Source organism: Lissotriton vulgaris, chromosome 2_1 (assembly GCF_964263255.1).
Source record: "Lissotriton vulgaris chromosome 2_1, aLisVul1.2, whole genome shotgun sequence".
NCBI lineage: Eukaryota > Metazoa > Chordata > Amphibia > Caudata > Salamandridae > Lissotriton > Lissotriton vulgaris.
In genome coordinates this window covers 84,727,864-84,749,360 of record NC_141687.1, presented here as the reverse complement: position 1 = coordinate 84,749,360, position 21,497 = coordinate 84,727,864, and the positions used below count along the sequence as shown (strand labels likewise).

At 46.3% G+C, this 21,497-nt stretch overlaps 1 protein-coding gene across 1 annotated transcript in view; it reads right to left on the bottom strand.

Annotated features, from left to right (window-relative positions):
- The window catches only part of MAP3K2 (mitogen-activated protein kinase kinase kinase 2), a 409,487-nt gene that overhangs the window by 153,691 nt on the left and 234,299 nt on the right, over positions 1-21,497 (bottom strand). The window contains exons 9-10 of the mRNA XM_086954496.1: positions 19,534-19,613; positions 2,042-2,109 (exon numbers count right to left, since the gene is read on the bottom strand). Coding sequence (XP_086810622.1) covers positions 2,042-2,109; positions 19,534-19,613 — 148 coding nt within the window. The remainder of the gene's footprint in view (positions 1-2,041; positions 2,110-19,533; positions 19,614-21,497) is intronic.

Genomic DNA, 21,497 nt, shown 5'->3' with positions numbered 1-21,497 from the left:
GGGAGCTGTAGTCTCAAGCCGCTAGGATGTTGCAGTGGCGGCGAGACTTGCAGCGTTCCCCACCCAGGAGCTGTGGCAGGCGTGCGGCGTGTCTGCAGGTAGGCTCCGCTGGAAATGACCCCCGCTCCACCGAGGGAGCGTCTGCCCTTTGTAGCGCCTCCTGGCGCGAAGAGTGCGGGAGGCAGGAAGTGCCCGCAAGGCTCGCTGGGAGCTGTAGTCTCAAGCCGCTAGGATGTTGCAGTGGCGGCGAGACTTGCAGCGTTCCCCACCCAGGAGCTGTGGCAGGCGTGCGGCGTGCCTGCAGGTAGGCTCCGCTGGAAATGACCCCAGCTCCACCGAGGGAGAGTCTGCCCTTTGTAGAGCCTCCTGGCGCGAAGAGTGCGGGAGGCAGGAAGTGCCCGCAAGGCTCGCTGGGAGCTGTAGTCTCAAGCCGCTAGGATGTTGCAGTGGCGGCGAGACTTGCAGCGTTCCCCACCCAGGAGCTGTGGCAGGTGTGCGGCGTGTCTGCAGGTAGGCTCCGCTGGAAATGACGACAAATTATGGCAGCAATCTTATTATATAAGAGCGCTAATAGCCTCTCAGATTATGCCAGAGCTCATACTGTAGTAGAGTTTGAGCACTAGCAATTCACATATTTTGACACCTTTCTGCACATGTACATAGTGGGGCTGGAGGTACCAGTAATTAATAGTTCTGGGACAGGAATGTCCTTTTAAGTCTGTGCAAACCTAATTACTTGCATGTTTTATGGATTTTCTCCAGCTCTTCTCTAATCTTGTCCCATACTGAAAAAGCTTGGAAATGTATGCCTGACAAGGTAGAAGTAAAATTTATTTTAGGGCTGGGAAAAAAGTGGTTCAAGGGAAAGTGAACTTGTAAACATTCAACAGATTTTTGCATGCTAAAATGCAGTTCACAAATATTTTCGAGGAGTGCCATGTTCTGGCCTACTTCTGTAAATTGTTGGTAATTTATGAAAGCCTTAAATGTGCACTAATGTAAGGACATATACCATGGGTATACCTTTGTAAATTTCTTTAAGAAATCGGCCACTAATTTGGTCTGGTGTTAACCAACACCTTTTGTTTTTGTTAAAATGCTGTCTGTCTCGGTCTCTCTCTCACCGACAGCTTTGTGCTTTATCACAAGGAACATATCAGCACACAAAGTAGTTTTGTTCAGTGCCAGGAACTACTGTGTCAATGCAGGCTTTGAGACCCAAAAACACTTTTGCTTTTTGTCAGTGTCTGTTATAATAGTGAGGGCTCAGCAGTTCCTACAACAATAACGTTTCTGGTCAAAACAAGAAACACAGGGACAAAACCAAAAGATTGACTGCCGATGTAGAAACTACTGGCTTTGCCAATGCTTGTTTAGTTTCATATTTCCAATAATCTTGTTAAAATTGGTTACAATGATTTCCATTATGCATATTTCTTGGAAATACTGGTGTGCATTACCATATTTAACAAAATGCTGCTTCAAAGAAATGGTATCAAAAATGTAACAGTTTAGCAAAAAAATTTTTTCCTATTTGTATTTGTTTTATGAACGTTATATTTTTAAAGCAAAGAAACCTCAATTTTACTTACTAACTTCTGCAACTATTTGTATCAAATCAGAGAGCATTCTAGGAGTATTATACATAGTCTCATATTGTTAGACTTTGCAAACATGTGTACACATTTATACTGGAACTATCAGTTCAGTCCGAGCTTACATTTCCCTAGAGCGGTCACCCTAATAGTAAAGGCTTTGCATTAATGAACCTTATACACAAGTTCAAACAACATTAACTTAAGGACACAAATATTGCCGTAAGTGCAGACCGTGCCCTTCACTGGTCCATAATGTGGTACTGTAAACTAGCAGCCAAAGGGTTTGTGCGGCAGGGGGTTGGGCTTACTTGTCCCAAGGACAAAATAAATATGAAAACTTGTTGTCCTTGACCCCAAACAATATGTTCTGGGAGTTGGGCTATAGGAGTTCCACACCCGTACTCTTGCAAACAAATACAGATTTGCTCATGTGTCATCTTTACCTGAAAAGTCTTGGTGGTTGTCTGGATAACTCTGGGCTCTTGGCATCCGAGACTTTGGGTAGGTGTCGCTGGAAGAAAATAAGCAGTGTAATATGAACACATTAAAATACCATCATCCAGCATCAGCACTCACTGCAGAGGGCTCTATCAGTCTGTAGGACTGGAGCAGGTGTACTAATAAATGGAGATTCGGTTAGATACAAACATCACTCACTGCAGAGTTCCAAGGCCAGGTTTGTGTTTCAGTAGAGCTACGCCCTCTGATACTCGATCAAGCCCTAGAAGTTCACTGCTTTGCACTAGGGGTCAAAACTAAGCAAGAGATTCTAGAGTCTCCTTACTGAACAAAGTTTAAAAACTAACACATTAAAAGAGCAACGGCGGTGCCATGTCGTCTAGCTTGCATGCAATACCACCAATAAGCACACGGGGATGCCATTGATCCAGGAATACAACATTGGGAAGCAGAAAATCAGACGCCACTTAACACAACCCAATGTTGTCTGCATCTGTGATCTTCTGTGGCTACGTCAGCATGGATCACCCTAGTGACGGCAACAGACCGCTAAGATGGTCCTGATGTTAAAAACTGCCGAGCATAAACCATAGATGCAGGTGCAGAGAGCGATCTGCTCTTTATTACCACAGCTGAGGGGGGAGAGGGGCAGCCAGCATGGACCTCTCGAGTCACCTCTTGCGGGTCATGGCCCCTCCCATTATGTATTGATACATGTATACAAATAAAACGGCATCAAATGAAATAGGAGTAATTAAAACAGAATCACCCATAGAGGGGAAACCGCTCCGAATACAAGTGTTAATGATGAACAGAGATATTGAAATGTAGGTGCAGACAATCTAAGAATCAACTGCTTTCTGTAATGTCTGTCTTCAAGAGAGCTTCCAGCATGCTCGTGTTCGACCAGTTTAAATTCAAAGAAAAGAAGGTCAGTGAAGTCCTCCGAGTGCGGGCACTGCCCGAAGAAGGGAGAAAAGAAAGGCAGAAAGGCGACAGACGGCACCGCAGATTGGTGGAGTTAGCAACTCACGACAGCTCCAGCACTGATGGCAACGCTCTCAGACTAGACTGGCCTTAGGACACGGTTAACCAGGCAAAGCAGCCAGGACTACCAACAGCCCACTGCGCCATTGCGGGAGGATCAGCTGAAGAGGATGAGCTCTGAAAAGTCTCAGAGAAGGGCAGCCTTAGTGGCGAGGACAAACACGCCGCTGCCAGACTCAAAGACAGAGAGAACGAGTATACCACCTTGAAATGCTGGCGTACTGGCCTGCCACGCCTCTCGAAGAATCTACTGCTTATGATGATCTCTGCTAACTATTTTAGGTAAGCTTAAATAATCAGAATCTGACCAACACACCTCCAGGGGTTCTGGGTCTTTTTTTCAAAGGCATAAACCGTCTTAAAGGCTGAACCTAAAGCAGGCTGTCAACCGGATTTTCAATTGGCAACAAAAGAGGGCATATTAACGCTTCAAATTAATCAGACCCTTACTGGTGCCAACTGTGGAGTCAGTGAAGAGGTTGTAAAAATCTGATTTTTCAAAAGATCATGTTCAAGTCCCATCATGTGTTGGCAAATTTGGAAAAGGTAAACGGGCGCTTAAAGTATGGGATAAGAGAACGAAAGCTTAACTATGTGTTAGAGCCACGGAGTACGACCGGTTTGAGAGCCATTCAGTGTTCATTTATTACTACACATCTCGTGCTCCAAAACAGTTATGTTCTTCAAAACCTAAGAACAATTATGTGAACCAAGGACATGCAAACAGATTTAGGCGTCATCAGGAAGAAAGTAGGGCATGGCTTTAAGTGGGATGTTAAAGTGTGGGGGGTCTCTAATGGAGGTGAGGCTTATTATTGAGGGCGTGTCTTAAAAACAGTCTACATTTCAGGGATTACCATAGTGGCCTCAGGACTGGAATTTTCATTACTCTGAGCTTTATTATTGCATCCAGAAGAACAAGTTACTTTCCTTTGGAAACAATGTATCTGTAAGAAACATAGGTTAGCTATACATTCCTTACCTTAGTATTAACCCCAAGCGTCAGACTGGATCCGGAGAATTTTTTCTCAGCAGTACCTCTGCGCATCAGTAGGTGGTGTCGGTCGACTCCACATCCGTCGTCGGAGTTGTGTTCGCCGGGATGACGTTGCAGTGTTTATTTAGACACCGCTCCTGCACGCTGACGTCAGTTCTGGCACAACTTTCCTCACCAGAAGTGCAGAGCCATACAAGATACTGACCACAGGTGTGCTATAACTAGAGCCCTGCATGGGAGTCCCTGTCCTTAGAAGTCAGTTCGCAGAGCGAGGAGGATGGGTGGGCAGTAAGGAATCTATAACTAACCTATGTCTCTTACAGATACATCGTTACCAAAGATAAGTAACTTGTTCATCTGAAAGACACAGTTAGTTATAGATTCCTTACCTTAGAATAGATACCCCAGTAATCCCAACCCTCGAGGAGAGTCTGCGAGGACAGAACGGGCAAAAGAGCTGTCCCTCCGGACTTGGCTGTCCAGGCAGTAATGTCTGGTGAACGTGTGCAAGGATGCCCACGTGACTGCCTGACCGATGTCAAGGAGTGGAACTCAACGTGCAAGAGCCGTGGTGGCTGCCGTAGGTCTGGCGGAAAGAACATGGAGCTCCACTGGAGGTTCATTTTTCACCAAAGCATAACAGATTTTAATACAACGGACCACCCATCTAGAGATGGTCCGCTTTTGAACCACCCAACTTTTCTTGACACCTACATAGTCAACGAAGAGTTGAACATCCACACGAACTCTTTCGCGCCGTCAAGGTAGGACAGCGCATATTTGGGGTCCAGATGTCTCTCCTCTTTGGAAAGGTGCATAGGTGGGAAAAGGGTAGGCAAAGTAATAGTTTGTCCAATGTGAAAATGTGTAACCACTTTTGGAAGGAACGAGGGCATAGTCCTAAGCACCACTTTGTCCGGATGCACAGAGAAGAAAGGGGGCTTAGAAGAAAGAGCTTGGAGCTTACTCACTTTGCGACCAGAGTTGATTGCAATAGGGAAAGCTGTCTTCAGAGTGAGGAGCCTGAGAGGACAGTTGTGAAGGTAGCGCACATAAGATAAGACCAGGTTCCAGTCCCACTGGTGCATTACGAAAGGAGATGGAGAAAAGAGATGAGTAATACCCTTAATGAATCTATTTACAATAGGGAACTTGAATAAAGATGGCTGATCTGGTAGCCGAAGGAAAGCAGAGATGGAAGTAAGATAACCCTTTAAGAGTGCTCAGGGCAGAGCCCTGCTGGGCAAAAGAAAGTATATACAGCAGAACCTCTGAAAGAGGCAGAAAGGGGATCGACAGCCTTTGCTGTGTACCATGCCACAAACGTATTCCACTGACAGGCGTTTACCGTCTTAGTGGAGGGACGCCTGGCTGCCTACATGACGTTACAGACTTCGGGTAGAAGGTCAAAAACTGTCAACTGTCGTTGCTCAATCTCCACACAAGGAGGTGGAGGCTGGACAGGTTCAGGTGAAGAACCCTGCCCTGCTGCTGTGACAGAAGATCCTCCCGAAGAGGCAGTCTGAGTGGAGGATCGATGCCCATGCTCAGAAGCTCTGGGTACCAGACTCTTCATACCGAGTCCAGAGCCAAAAGAATAACATGGCCCAGTTGCGCTTGATCTTCTTCAGCACTCTGGGCAGAAGTGATATCGGCGGAAAGGCGTACAGGAGGCCGTAGTTCCCCTCACAATGAAAAGCATCGCCGACGAGTGCCGCAAAATTGCTGACATCGTGCTTTCTCTTTGGTGGAGAATAGATCTAACCAAGGCTCTCCCCACCGCTGAAAGAGACCTTACGCCACCTCCGAGTGAAGACGCCATTCGTGATCTACCAGGCACCGGCAGCTGAGTTCGTCCGCCCTGGTGTTCCGAGACCTGCCAGGTGTTGAACCACCAGGGTCATGCCCTGATGTTCCAGCCATGTCCAGATACGAAAAGCCTATTGAACAGGGTCCTCGACCCCACCCCGCCGTGTTTGTTGCAGTACCACATGGTGGTGGTGTGGTCTGTTAACATCTGCACCACTTTCCCTTTGAGAGAGGGTAGGAATGCCTTCAGTGCCAGGTGAATCGCCCGGACTTACAGAAGGGTGATATGGAGTCCGGACTCCGCCGGAGACCAGACGTCCCTGAGCTCCGCCTCTCCTAGATGGCCGCCCCATCCCTGGAGTCTGTCACTACTGTGAGGTCTGGTTGTGGAAGGGAGAGGGATCTGCCTCTGATCAAAGCTTGGTTTGTTAACCACCACTGCAGCTGTTGCACAGTCTTGTAAACAATGGGATTCTATCAATGTGAGTGGTGACTAATTTTATATGATTTTGTATATTCTCTAAACTCGTGGAATACACTGCAATTTGAAAATCAGGCCTCTCTGCGAGTGGTAGAATGAGGGCACTTTGTGTTTTTAAAATACCCCTCACACACTATGAATCCCATAGTGTAATTCTCCCATCATTGGGGTCTTCCCGTCCCTCTACGGGGCGGGGCGTGCTTCGACCTACGAGTGACGCGGGAGCACTTATATTTTTGACAATAGGCTATGTGATGATAGGGCCTCATGAGCCTGCGTCTTAGGGTGATTAGTTGACTGGTTAGTGACCGCATGCCTAATCTGGCTTTATTCCATACCCTTCAGCAGCTCTGTGGATGTGACCCACATCACCACGGTTCAAATAGACCATATTAGGTCATTTTTCATGATAATGCCTCACTAAGGGCCAACTCAAGCCCCGAGGCTAAACCTAGCAGCCGATTTTTGCTGTTAAGTTTTAGGACCATAGGCATTTAACATTTAGTTTAGAATTTAGTTTTTTTTGTAGGGATCAACAGAGGTCCTGATGAGTAGGCAGGAGGGGTCTGGCTATGAAACATGTCATGTCGACAAAGTAGACCACACTTGTAATTCTACTTACTAACCCCCTTTTTAATGTTCCCAGCTTGCGAAGCCATTAAAGTTAATTTTTTCGACTAGCCAGGGAATTTTTACCCTTTTTTTTACACTACCATTTACGTAAATAGGTTCCTACACTCCCCAACATATATCACTATCCTCATCACATCACATTATTGTCAAAAATATAAGTGCTCCTGCGTCACTCGTAGGTCGAAGCACGCCCGCCCCGTAGAGGGACGGGAAGACCCAAATGATGGGAGATTGACACTATGGGATTCATAGTGTGTGAGGGGCATTTTAAAAACGCACAGTGCCCTCATTCTGCCACTCGCAGAGAGGCCTGATTTTCAAATTGCAGTGTATCCACAAGTTTAGAGAATATACAAAATCATATAAAATTAGTCACCACTCACATTGATAGAATCCCATTGTTTACAAGTCTAGTTCAGGAGGGTGATTCTATCATCTCCTCTACACTTCCCCAATTGATTGTTTGGAATTGCTGTTGCACAGTCCCCTCTGAGATCTGGACGTAGTTGGAAACATTCCCCTGATGCGGCACCCACTGTAACGTCAGGTCCCACTGCAGAGCCCTAATATGCCAGCTGGCAGGATCCACCAGCAGGATGCATGAAGCCATGTGGCCCAGCAACGTCAGGGTCATTTTCACCGAAATCCAGGATAGAGGCTGAAAAATCGGTATCATAGCCCCAATATCTTGGGCTCGCTGTTTGGAAGGATAGGCCCGAAACTGCACTGTGTCCAGAACCGCTCGATGAAATGGAGCTTCTGAGAGGGAGTCAGGTGTGACTTCGCCACGTTGATAGTGAACCCGAGCGAATGCAGGAGGTCCGCCGTAGTCTGGAGGTGGGAGACGACCGCCTGGGCCGAGTCTGCCTTCAACAGCCAGTTGTCGAGGTAGGGCAAGACTGGAACCCCTGATCTGCACAGATGAGCAGCAACCACCACCATAACTTTCCTGAACACGCGAGGGGCACTGGTAATGCTACAGGCGAGCACTGTTAACTAAAAATGCTTGGGCCTACCGTGAACCGCAGGTCGCGTGTGTGGACTAGCAGGACGGAGATGTGAAAATAGGCAACCTGCAAGTCCAGCGCCACCATCCAGTCTCCAGGGTTGAGGGCAGAGCGGTCCTCAGACAAGGTCAGCATTTTGAACATCTCCTTCCGGAGGAAGCAGTTTAGGGCCCAGAGGTCTAGAACAGGACGCAGGCCTATGTTCTTCTTGGGCACCAAAAAATAGTGGGTATAGCAGCCACAACCTACTTCTGGCGTAGGAACCCTCTCAACAGCTCCCTTGAGCAAGAGAGCTGAGACTTACTGGTGGAGAAGCGCAAAATGATCCTCCGACATGCGATCCTAAGATGGTGGCATAGAGTGAGGGGTAATGTCGAAGGGAAGGGATTAGCCCCTTCGGATTATCTGCAAAACTCACCTGTCCGATGTGATGTTTTGCTAGTGGGGGAGGTGATGCCGAATGCTGCCGCCCACTGGCCTTTGGTGGCTTTGCAAGGTCAGACTAGGAAGGTTTGGAGGCAGCTGCGGGAGGAGGGTGAATGGACTGGCCCCCCAGCTCCCGGTCCCACGTCTGTGGCAATTCTGAGGCTGTGCAACTTGCTTGAACTAGTGGCTGGACTGTGCCGGACGTGCTGGGGTGTCCCTTCCGTAGCCACGAAAGGGGTAAAAAGCAGACTGAGGTAGACGGGACGACACTGCAAAGCTCAAGGATCTGGCCGTAGCTCGAGAGTCCTTAAAGTGTTCTGGCGCAGAGTCTGCTTTGTCGCCAAAAAGGCCACTGCCATCAAAGGACAAGGCCAGCAAGGTTGACTGGACATTCCTCGAAAAGTCAGACAACCTCAACCAGGTGTAGCACCGAAGGGCTACGGACGTGGCAATCATTCTGCCTATTGAGTCGGGGGTATCCAGTCCACATCTTATCGTGACTTTGGATGCATCTCTCCCATCCGCCACTGCCCGGGAGAGAACGGCACGGTTGTCCTCCGGGTACTGAGACAGCACCTGCGCAACTATATCCCAGATGGTATCGGAGTGTCGGCTCAAGAGGCACGTGGTATTCACGGACCGCAGTTCCAAGCTAGAGGAAGAGAACATGAACTTCCCAAGATGATGCAGCTTTTTGGACTCCCTGCCTGTGGGAGCAGGAAAAAATGCGCCCTTAGAAGAAGAGGCTTGGACTACCAAGCTCTCTGGAAAATGGAGTTAAGTGAGGAAAACTGGGTCGCGCGGAACCAGGCGGTGGAGGCAGGCGATCGTCCGTTCCACAGGAGCCCCCTGTGCTGGGCTTGGATCAGGTGCCCAGAAAGAAGTCAGTGAGGGCTTTGTTGAATGGTTAAAGGGGTTCAGACAAGATTGCCGCCAGTTGAAGCACCCCGGTCAGGAGATTAGTCCTAACTGCCACAAAAGGGAGCTCCAGAGCAAGGACCTCAGCTGCCCTTCTCACATTCACAGCTTAAGACGCTCCCACCTACGTAGCCACGGTAGGGGGAGAAAGCATGTCGAGGTCAGGGGAACTGTCCAGACCAGTGCCGTCACCCAGGCCCTCTCTCTAGTTCAGCTCTTCAAGCTGGTCTGTGAAAGGGTCAGGTAGCCCCTCCCAATCAACATCACCACCATCTGGCCCATAGGGAACAACAGGGATGAAAAGGGGAACAAAAGTACCTTCTGGCGTCGGATTCGACGCCAATCCGGCTTCGGTTCCATCACGGGGGTGAGGTTGGGGGTGGAGTTGTTCGGGGGCACGACCGACACCGGAGGGAGTCGTCGCCGGGGAATGTCGGGTTAGGTCAACTGGCGTCGATCCTGATCCAGGCCTGGATCCTCTGGGGTCCTCCTGCACCAGAGCCGCCAGCATAGAAGGCCCAGGACCCAGACATGCTCCGCAGGGCCCGAAGGCGCACCAGCAGAGTCGGGCTTCCCAAAGATGGGAGTGGAGGGCTATGTAAAATGCACAAAGCTGGGCAGGGGAAGCTGCGGCTCCCAGAAACAGAAGGACGCGCGGAGTCGTTCCAGATGTATGTACAGAAGACGGAGCCTTTGAGCGACAACGCTCCTGGGCCCGCGTCGCGTCACTCGACAGATGGCGAGAAGGCGAAGAGCACCAGTGGTTCTTCGTCTTCTTGTGCTACGACTTACCCGAAGACTTGGAGGACTTGGAGTGCAACGAGGTGTGGGGGCTCTGTGACCGGTCTCGAGACCTTCCTCTTTAGCGAGAACCGCAACGCTGTGGAGTCGAATGCAGGGCTCAAAAACCTGTCGGGACCTCTCCCACAAAGACTCAGGTTCATGGCCCGGCAGGCGGAGCAAGACTACGGGTTGTGGTCGCGGTCAAGGTACCACAGGCACACGAGGTGCGGGTCCGTCACAGACAACAGTTTGTGACAGGCCAAACAGGGCTTGAAGCCGGTCTGACGATGGGATATCACATGGAGGCAGCTCAGTTCAAAGTATGCCCTATGCGAGAATAGAATGCTACACGAAAAAACCTACAGAAACATAACACCCTGTAAATAGTGAACACTCTTGGGGAATACAGGAGTATGTAAAATATGTAACATATGAAATGATGTGCATTGCCTGAACGTTTCTTATATTCTTTGTTCAGTAATCGATCAGTGTTTTTGATGGCAAAACATTTAAGGACATGAACATAGCGCTTGATAGGAACCCGTTTCAATTTTCGTTTTAAATTACTGCTGGGTCTCAGACCTAGCGGGACCTGGCCCACTTAAAGACCTGGAGAAGAGAAAAGGCAATGTCAGTCTTAACTACAGGATGTTATCTTGTCCATGAAACATCTTTCAAGTTAGAACCAACATCTTGGGAGGCAGTGGGCAGAGACTAGTTAGCATGAAGAAACTTTGCTGCTGGACTGGGACGTAGCCTGAGTAAATACCAGTGGCTAAGATTAATTCAAGTATTCCATCCAACAATAGTTTTGTATACTTCAGTGTGATGCCCTAAGTGCGACCGGTCTGCACAGACGTGGGCCTCGTGCTCAGGGTGCCACTGAAACCGAGCTACACTTGACAGAAGAGCCCCAATTAGGGTGAAACCAGTCCTGGTTGTTTGTGTTATGGTGAAGGGAGGACTAGGTCTGGAAGTTTGGGATGGACTGCTCTGACTGGAGAAGGGTCAAGACTAATTTGCACATGGGTGGGAAAGTTAAGCAATTGTAACCTCACAATTAAGGAGGAGAAATGCAAGTTTTGCACGAATACTATTAATTACCTAGGCCATAGCATTTCTGGTGAGGTAATCAAACCTAAAGATGAACTTGTCCACACCATTCAACACGAGTTCTCCTTCTTCTAAAGAGGAATTAATTAAGGTCTTGGAAATGGTGGATTACTGTAGCAAGATAGTCAGGAATTTTGCGGGACTTCATGCAAACATGAGAAGTCTTATGAGAAAGGGTGCAGATTTTGCGTGGGATTGTAGTTGTGAGTGAGATCCTTGTGGTAAAGGGGGAATCTCGGTGCTGCCCTTAATTTGAAGAATTTCAATTCGAAAATGAAACTCATCATAATCACAGAAGCAAGTGTAAAAGGACTCGGTGCTGTCCTGCAACAGGAGGGTCCAAATGAAATTAAAAATGATCATAAGCCTCTTGTTGACATTTTGTATAAAAAAAAAAGGGACTTGACTTGGTTGCTTGGCAGATTACAAAATGGAATATTGCTCTCCAGAAATACTGTTTTACATCAAAGTACATTCCAGGTGGGGTGAATGGAGTATCAGACACTCTTTCAAGACTTGTTCCTAAAGGGGACTCTGTAATATTGGATGAGGATCTATTGGAGGAGAATAATTAATTTCTATACTTTTTGGAATGTACAAACAATAAACTGACAGACAATAAACCTCTATGGTTTTATAATTTGTGGTTGTATAAAATGTTTATGTGAAGTTGTATATTGGCATTAGGCACTGTATAATATATAAAATGTATATGCAAAGAAATTGGAATATGATGAGTTGTTGCTAAAATCAAAGAATATCTTTCAAGTGAAACTCAAAAGAGAATTTTTAAACTAAATGGTTTAATAAAAGTAAATGGAATGTACATTTGGATTTATTGATTTGTTTTGAATTTCATGCCTTTATGGTTCTACTTATACATGTGGGGTGAGTGAAAATCACACTAGTATGTGGTTAAAAAACTGAGTGAGTAAAACTGACGTGAGAAGTATAAATAATTAGGTTGAGCAAACAGATAAACATAAAATTACCAAGGGAACACCTTTTTATATTGTATTTTACCCAGTTCCCGTTTGGTTCAAGGGTTACTCTCTATCTCTTATACCGGCGGCTATTCAACCCAGAACTTGTAGAGTTCAGCACAAAGAGTTGTTAAAAGACCACGTAATTGACATTATCAGCATGCTCCAGGGTTGGTAGATCTTGACTCCTAGCTAGGTGATACATCCCTTGGCCCAGGCTAAGGGATAGTGAACCTATAGTTATTCCTCACAATTAGGCTAGAGGGAGATATTCAAGATTTGGGATTTCTAGAGCTTAATTCTAAAGCCCGCTACCCAGCTGAATCTGTCCAGTTCCTCTAGGAGACACTGCATTGAATTTGTATGGTTCGTTATTCAATAGTGTCAGTAGCACTTCGACTGAGTATAGACAGATTTTCTACCATTCCTTGCCAATGGATACAGGGGGAATCCCTATCTCGCCCCCTTCTCAATCCGAAATGCGTCAGAAGGCCTCCCATTTATCTTTGGCAATTGGGTTGGTGTAGATATTCGCAATCCAAAATCATGGACCAAGCCTGTACCGCCCATGAATGGACCATAAAGACGGGCACGCATTTATCAGCTTCGACAGCTAAAAATGGCACAGGGGTTGAGACCATTGGACTTTATCAATTAGGTTTAGGGTGCATTTAGTGTTATCAGACGTATTTCTTCCAGGTATAAACCCAGCTTTTTTTTGCAGAGTTTTATATATCGCAAAATTGACCCGAATCCGAATCTGGTATTAGAGCTCTTTACATAGCACCAGTTACGTTACATGAGGACACATTTATTTTTGTTAGGCACGGGGAGATTAAGTGATTTGCCCAGAATCACAGGAGGTTTAGCGTCATTACCGAGACTCAAACTCAGGTCACCAGGTCTGAGGTCGAGCACTGTAGCCATTAGGCCAACTCCTCTCCCCTATTGATTGGGATTGGACTTGATTGAGATCAACAGGACCTTCATTAATGGGGCCAAATGTGCCACTAGAATCCCACAGTTAAGTTTCTCCTCAAGACGGAGTAGGGAATTGGTCTATATGAGGAACACCAGACAAGATTCTTGCCAGGTTTGTAATAACTACAATGGTGGCCTTGCACTTCGTGTCTGTGAGGGAGGGCGAGAAGTCAAAGGAATTATAAAGAGGAGAATTGGACCCAAGGTGTTACAGAAGGCATTGTAAAATAATCATGTAATACCATCAGGTCCGGGGTCCTCTGCAGTTTTAAACAGGCAATTGTCAACATAACCTTTGTTACATCTACTGGAATCTCTAGAGACTCTCTAAGGGGTGGTAGGAGTGGGTGCCCGGCGGGGGCAGGGGGCACCAGGCTGCGAGGGCTACAGCAGCAGAGACCGGGGGCAGGGGTCAAAGCCATGGCGGGCGCTATATGAAACCATCAGAGAGGTCTGCTCGGAACATGGAAGGCAGCAGGCTCACCAAGCTGCGTCGGCCGGCCAGGGAGGAGGGGCAGCTGATGTAGGTAAACGGCACTCGGCGGGAACGCTGTATTCAAGAGCCGGCCAGGCCCGATGACAGAGGAAGTTACAGGGCAGAGAGGGTGGGTGGGGCGGGGGTTGGGGGGGGCGGGGGAGGGTAGGGGTGAGGGACGTCCTGGGCGAGGAAACAGCAGAGGCATGTGGAGAGAGGCTAAGGCCAAGTGAGAAGAATCCCTGCCTCCCCATAAGCTGGTATACATTAGTTGAAACAGTGCTAAGGGGAGCGGGCGGGTGCACCTTCGACCATTCAGTGTTTAATTCTTACCTTGCACTCCACATGGGGGAAGGAAGGGGGGTTGCAAAGCAAAGTTCCGGGGCAAGCAGCGGGTGGTGAAGTTGCACCTATTTCAACAGATTCGCCAATTTCAGTGCCCCCTAATAATTAACAATTCACTTGTACACTGAGAAACGTATTGTAAAAAAGTTTTACTTTTTCATACTCAATGGTCTGCGTTTCTTCGAACTTTAAAGGAAAAATTTAGAAACTTTGCACAATGGGATATGAACCTGTGGCCTGGGTTACATGATGTCTCTGCAGTGAGTCCACAATGGAGTTTGATTTGCTACTTGTTGTAACACATGCCTGTTGGATTTTATCAGTCTAATTTAGCAAAAAAAATCTCCTCCATTGGCCATACTGGTTACTAGTGACACCTTATGTCATTCTTTCAGACGTCCGTGTCGTATTATGTATTTCTTTGGAGAAACACGTGTGCTTCGTTTGCGTGCATTGCGCTAAAAATGAGATTATGCTGTTCTAAAGGTTTGCCAGCAACAAGCAATGAGATTCTTTTATGGTGGCTTACCCAGGGTGACACGGTTTGTTGAGGTCAAGGTGAAGATAACTCGGGTATCGCTGCCTCCAGGGTGGACAGGTTAGCCATTAGGTGGCCGCTCTTCTTTAACTACTGGAGCCAGCGGTCAACCGGGGCTCATGTCATCATCCTTTTAAGTACTCCCCCTCCCCTGTTTCCTTCCATGCATTCATCCGGGCCGGAAGCTCTTTGCAAGAGGATGGCATGGAGGAGAGACAAGCAGTGCTGTAGTGTGCTCCTAGTGGAAGACAACTCTTTTGTCCTGGGCGCACAATAAAGCAAGTCTGTCATTCTCTCGAAGCTGTGGCCCGTGACTCTTCCACCGGCCCTTTCTCATTCCGCAGTGTAACTAATGGCTCCCATCTTGAGACCACCTGCACCCACCCACTCTGCTATGACATCATAAATTATCCAGACTCAAATGAACACTGCTAATTAGCCGGGCACTCTGCCCCGGAATCGCGCTCTTGCTGCACGTTGCATTAAAAGTTAAAGCGTTCCTCGCTGTCACGGAGAGCGGGGCTGGGGGCAGGGCCCGGCAGCGCGATAAATACAAATAATAACTGAGTGACCCGGGAGGAGCGCGTGGTGATAAAGGTTTGGAAAAAAGTGGATGTCTTTGAATAAAAACAAGCACAAGCCCGGCAGGCTGCCGGGAGCTGGAGAGGCGCGCGCAGCAGTAGGGGGGAGGCGGGGATGCGATAATTGCTGCCAGATGGTGGGGCGCCCTCAGGCGAGTGAATCTCCTGACGTGCACGCGTTGCCATTGAAGGCAATGGAACGCATGCCCGTATTTGGCTGAAAAGCCCAAGCGAGCGGAAAAGGTCTTTTTCCTTTGCAACGCATGCGGGTTGCGAAGGTAAGACCTAAAAAACTACTAATGCTTACTTTAAAATCTAGCCCCATCTCATACTATAACCATTTGTCTTAACTGTAATTCTGATTACAATTGAAAAACACCTTTCCTGAGATAACAAACAGATGAACAAAAACTCAACATAGAACAGCAGGATGGTATTAAATATTGGTAATAGGTCTTCAAATGCATACATTCAAACTCTGGCTGAGAAAGTATTGAAACCATCAAATCTAAACACTGTGCAGTATGAGTGGCCTGGCAAATACGTAAGTCTGATCTAGGAAAAGCAAAGATAATGAATGGGGAGGGGAGTCAGTGCAATAGTGCAATAAAAACATTTAAACAGCATTTAAATAGCATGGGCACAATTTACAGATCCTTCTATTGGCTGTTGCTAGTTATACATCTGCAATAATATCAGCACTAATTCTTTTGATTGAGTGCAACTTAGTAACCGGATGGTTTTGCAAGCAAATATTTAACGCAATATTTTATATTCTTTGCTTCCAAAATTTTGTAGACTTTTTTTTACATTACAAAAGAGGAAACAAACTATTCTGGGCCTTTATTTTACACAAAATAGCACAAAGAACTACCTAATGTTCGTTAATAAGGAAATGATCCTGAGTTTCTAGCTAGAGAAAAGATTGGAGACAGTTGCTGTTTTTAGGTCGAACCTCGACAGCGCATGCGCTGTCTGCAAGACGTGGTGTATCCATCTCTTGGCTTTTGGCACGCCCACAGATTGCCATTGGTTCCTCTTTGTGGCATTCCGAAATGATAGCTTTCTATTGGTCCACTCCTCTCAATTTTACCTTCTTTGGGTGTTTGTTTTAGCGGAGGCGATTTCACTTAGTGATTGCTTTTGTTGGCCATCGCACGATTCCTCCTCACACAGCACGCGATGGCCCCTCCTCCGGTCTGGAGGAGGTCACAGCTTGAAATGTCTGTGTGGGTGGAATTTTGGCTGGCACAGGGATTGTTTTGACATCGCAACGCAGAAGATTCACTTCGATATACAGTGCAGTTTTCTTTACTTTGTACACGGTTCGCGAACGTCACTAAATCTCCCTGTGCAGAGCCTGCCCCAGATCACAGCGTGCCTGACCCCCTCACAACACTGGAGCCCGCCACCCCTCGCTCCAAGGTCGATGCTCGCAGTTCCTCGCAGTCATTGAGAAGGCTGCAGGTGGTAGATAATATGGTATCTCTAATTTTAAGCGAGCTTGTTGTTTTACGTTCCTATATGACTGTGTATGCCGCATGCCAATTCAAGAAAAGAAACTATGAGGTATTTATAACTGCTCTTAGGAGCACTCTACTCTGCATTTAGTCCGCCAATCATCATCCAGGCTAAACTGCTGAATTGTTCATAATTACTTTTATATTTGACACCAAAATTAGATGTGCGTTATAACACTTCAATCGTTATAACACTTCAATCCGACGTGCAGAACTTGGACGCCCAGCACACACAACCAATCAGGTGAACAATGTAATATATTTGAGAGGGAGAAACTATGGCGAGTTTTGAATGGTCGCAGGAATTTATGCTATGGGATTGGCTGCCATGAGCTACTGCGGGTTATCCATAGGCTGCGAGGACTAGGACCTTGCAACATGGTTTAAGGTAGACTGAAAAATTTTACACACTTCCTCATTGGCTATGAGGCCCCAGAGATGCTCCACTGATGTCAGTATCCGGACGATCCCAGTAACCCATGTAAACTGGATAGCTGTTGATGGGTAGATTTCCCCAAGCCGGGCTCACTTAAACCCGAACAGGTCTGAATAATTTTTACTTGTGTGCTTTCCCCATATCCTTCCCTGATGTTTATGCAGTTCACCGATGTATATTCAGCTCTTCATCGCTGGATCGGTTTGGAAAGCCGCTTGTGTGCCATGCTGCCCACCGTGGCAGCGTAAAGTCCAATGTTTTCAACTCTTTTCCTCAAGATAAGAAAACCACCACTACATGGAGACTGCTGACCCAGCTGCTCTCCACTGTCTAAATATTTCAAGAGGCATATGCATCATATTTCTATTTGCAGGCTCCTGTGTGAAGCTTGGTATGTCTGTGTAATACATGTCAGCAGGCAAGGGCGTAATAGTGTTTTAGCTAAAGCGGTATTATGATTATTAGGAAAACACGTACACTTACCAGTTTGGAATGGCAACATCTTATTTTTTTTATCATGCATTTCATACCAGGCTTCAGCCGTTTCAAAACGCTATTAATAACGGGTGTTATTACCATTACCCTTTTGAATTGTACTAAGTTTACCGATTTGTAAAGGACGGGTTAAGTTTCGAACTTGGTACTTGTCTTTAAACAGTTTACTCCACCAGTCAGCGTTTAATGTACTAGTCCGTTGTTTTTTGGGGGGGAGAGAACATATACGTGTTTTCACATTGTGATTGCACTAAACTCAAAATCATGACAAGAATGCTTTAGTAAAACGTGGGCACAGAGAGGGAATTCCCTGGAGATGATGGGCAGGAATACATTAGCAGGGCCTGGCTGTGCGTGAAGCTGCTTTGCTTTCTGTTTGGAGCTTAGGGAGAAGGGCTCAGTGTCATTAGTCATGTACAGGCTAGTATTTGAAATGAAAATGTGCACACAGGAGTCCTAGATAACACTGTTGCGGTCTATCCCAGCCACTGAGAATGAAGCAGATTGGAGACTTATTTTGTATCTCTAAAATTCAAAACCCATGCCTATCTTAGAGCCATAGAATGAACCGCACCTAAACAGTGTCACACCCTCTAAATCATGTGGCGTAAATAGAGTTTCTTTTTTCTAGAACACACTGGCTGTATATGTATTTGATTACACCATTACACATCATCATATGCTGCAGAAGGAACTGCCTCAGGTCCCTTTATCGCACCATTGGGCTTCTTTTCTAGGTGTACATAGGTACCATATATGGTATGCAGTTTATTTGCATAGAACCATATACATTACTATACATTATTCTATCCTACACTTCAGCACTGTCGTGCCAGTCTCATGTTTTACAAAAATAAAAATAGTTATAGAGCGTTTCAGTTCAATGACCTGTTGAATTGTTATTCACATTTTGCTTCTGATCACCACAGCATACAACAGGTTACAGTGGCTCAGCTCACCTCGGGTATTGGCTGTCTGGTACGGTTAATGGTAGTGCTTTTCCTGATCAAGTGGACAGAAGCCTGAAAACGAGGCTAGCGTGTCTGCACTGCTGAACAACTCTTTTACTTGTCAAACGTGTTAGTTTATTAAATAATTAATTAAATAGCAATGCTGAAGCCAAAATAATGAGTTTTTCTTGGACCCCCTTATCCCTGGTTGTCCCCTCACACTATTTGGGCTACGGCGCCAGTGTACCTGTTGAACTACTTCCAGCTGTTTACGGCTCTCGCTCAGCTTCCAGTCTGTCCCCGCTGAACCACTCCACCCCAGGCTCTGCTTGTGCTGCTGCAAACCCACAGCACATAACTGCCGCCTCCCCCTTCACCCCATTCCCCACCGGCACCAGCTCACAAGGGGGAATAACGTTCCATGCAGCGTGAGAATGCATTTCTGAAAGGAAAGGGGCACACAGCTTTTCTCGCGCCATGTGCCCCTGGAAGCTGCATATCACGTTGTACAAAAGATGCCAGCTTCGTTAATACTTATGAAGTACCAAAGGCGAAACAGATTGCATTGAAAACGGCAAACCCAACACTTGATAGATAAATTTCAGCAAGGGTGAAAACATGTCATTAAAGAGCAGGAAAAATGGACTGATTTGAGACAACCAGTTAAAAAAGAAGGAAAAAAAACCTTTACGGACTCGCCAAACTCAACATTGTATAAAATAAGCCTTCCAAATGAACTTATGATTTTAAGCACATGATAATGGGTAAAAGTTACGAGATGAAATGCCTTACGCCATACGTATTACAAAGTGTGTGAATATTTTAAGGAATATTTTTCTACTGTATTTTGTAATGATTTTAAATAATTGGAAACAATAAATCTCTTTGACTTTGGGATTGCAAATGCTTGTTTAATTTAGGGAGAAACCAGCTAATACAAATAAATATGTCATCTTACCCATCTAAAGGACTGTCGAGCGATGGGCAGCTGCCAGAACCAGAGTTTTCAGGACTACTCAAGGACAAAGGATCAAGCATCTGTAGGGAAAAACCAAAAAGCCATGATGACAGGGTTTAATGTCGATTTGATGTGTTGCAAATGTATACATTTGACTTTACCACAAATCATAGAAGTACTTTGAAATTTGGTTTTGAGGAGGTGGGCGGTTCACTGATGACAACGAAGAGATGTGCAGTACTGATCACAGTACTTTTTACAGCTTTTTCACTCTGCAGTAAGCTTCATTGTGGCTCCACACGAAACATCTCATAACTATTATATACACAGTTAATATCACAGGTCCTTACTGTAAGAGACAGCAACATGGGGGTACCAGAGTGTCAAACTTGAAGAATGCTGCACTGTTGTGGGGTGCCAGTGGTTAGAAGGTACAACGTCGCATAATCTTTGTAGTGCAGCAGCATCTATTGGCTTCAGACGGCTGCTGAAAGAAAGCCTGCCTGCGATATTGCCTCCATTAGTTCCTGTTCTAGCGGCTGCAGTTTTCATTTACCCAGGAAGGCTGCTAGCTTGCACAAGAGACCTGAAGATCCCCTGTAGGTGACTTTGGAGTAGGGGATTGGCCTGCAACTTCCTATGGCTATACGACAGATCCTCTGTGTGCCACGCAGGCCTGAACCAGCAGCTATCAGGCGCTTATTACTGACTGTCATCAGGTCACGATGGGCTGCAGTGCTGCAGGGTGCACCAGTCTTTGGACCTAGACCTGGCCCTAGCTGGCGCCCTGCTATTGTGAGACACTTGAATAGCTTAAGCCGGGCCCCTGTTTTTGACGTACGTGCATAAAGCACTAGAAAACATGGTGTGAGCCCACACTGTAACTATGGCCTCTTGATCACTTTACATGAACATGGATCTGTGATCAGATAAGGAAGAACGGATCAGATTTTGGGTGCGTGGATTCACACTGGCCTGCAACATCTTGTGCTAATTTGCTGTATTCTGCTTCATCTGCAAATCTTCAGTACGCATGCCCCATGGACTGCAGGACCACTGCCGCTAATGTGGCAAGGGGGAGAGAACATACTATGAACACTCCTTATTGCTGAAACCACATGCAATATGCTGCAATGTTGATCCTGGAGGGGGTGACTGTGTCTTTTATGGTGAGGCTGGGTAACCAAGATATGAAGTCCCTACTTAACGCAATGCAGCACAGTGTATTATCAGTTGATGGCAAGATTGAGTCACCTACCACCAGGGTGGATCTCAATAATTGTAAAATTGGCCAGCAGGATGTTGAAAAGTGACCTCTTCTTGGGTGGTCACACCATGTTATTCATTTTTTGGGGACTCACCGTCTAGTAATTTTCAACTTCATACACTGTGTATTTTCACTAAACCCTGGAACAAAGTCAAAATTGGTTTAAAAATCTACCTGTCAATTTATACGTTATAATAAATAAAATGTTACTATAAGACCACTTTATATGGTGTAAAAACAAAGCCTATGGCAAGCAAAATTAAACGCCACATGTGGACTGAAGCCTAATTTTGTGACATTGAAAATATGATACAGGCCTTCAATTGAGGCTTGGGCCCCCTGCAGCATGCTAGCTCTCATGCTTGCAGACAGGCCTAAAAGCCCGCTTCTAAGTACGAAATAAGTTACCCTTAAAACTACCTTGTTGCCCGTAAGAATGGGAAAAAGAGTGCCCAGAAGTGGTACTTGCATTAATGATTGCTGGTAAGTACCTATAGTGACACCAAAATATATTTTCTCACTGTATTGGGTTTAGCAGTTTCCATAGGAAATACTGGTAAAGGGGGTGGGAGGGGGTGGGGGAGGAGAATGGGGGGAGGGCACACTTGTATCTGTTCAATTGTACACTTATGACAAATATAGTAATTTTGACAAGTTTTAATATTTTGATACAGTTTACCTTTTGGGCATCTCTTTT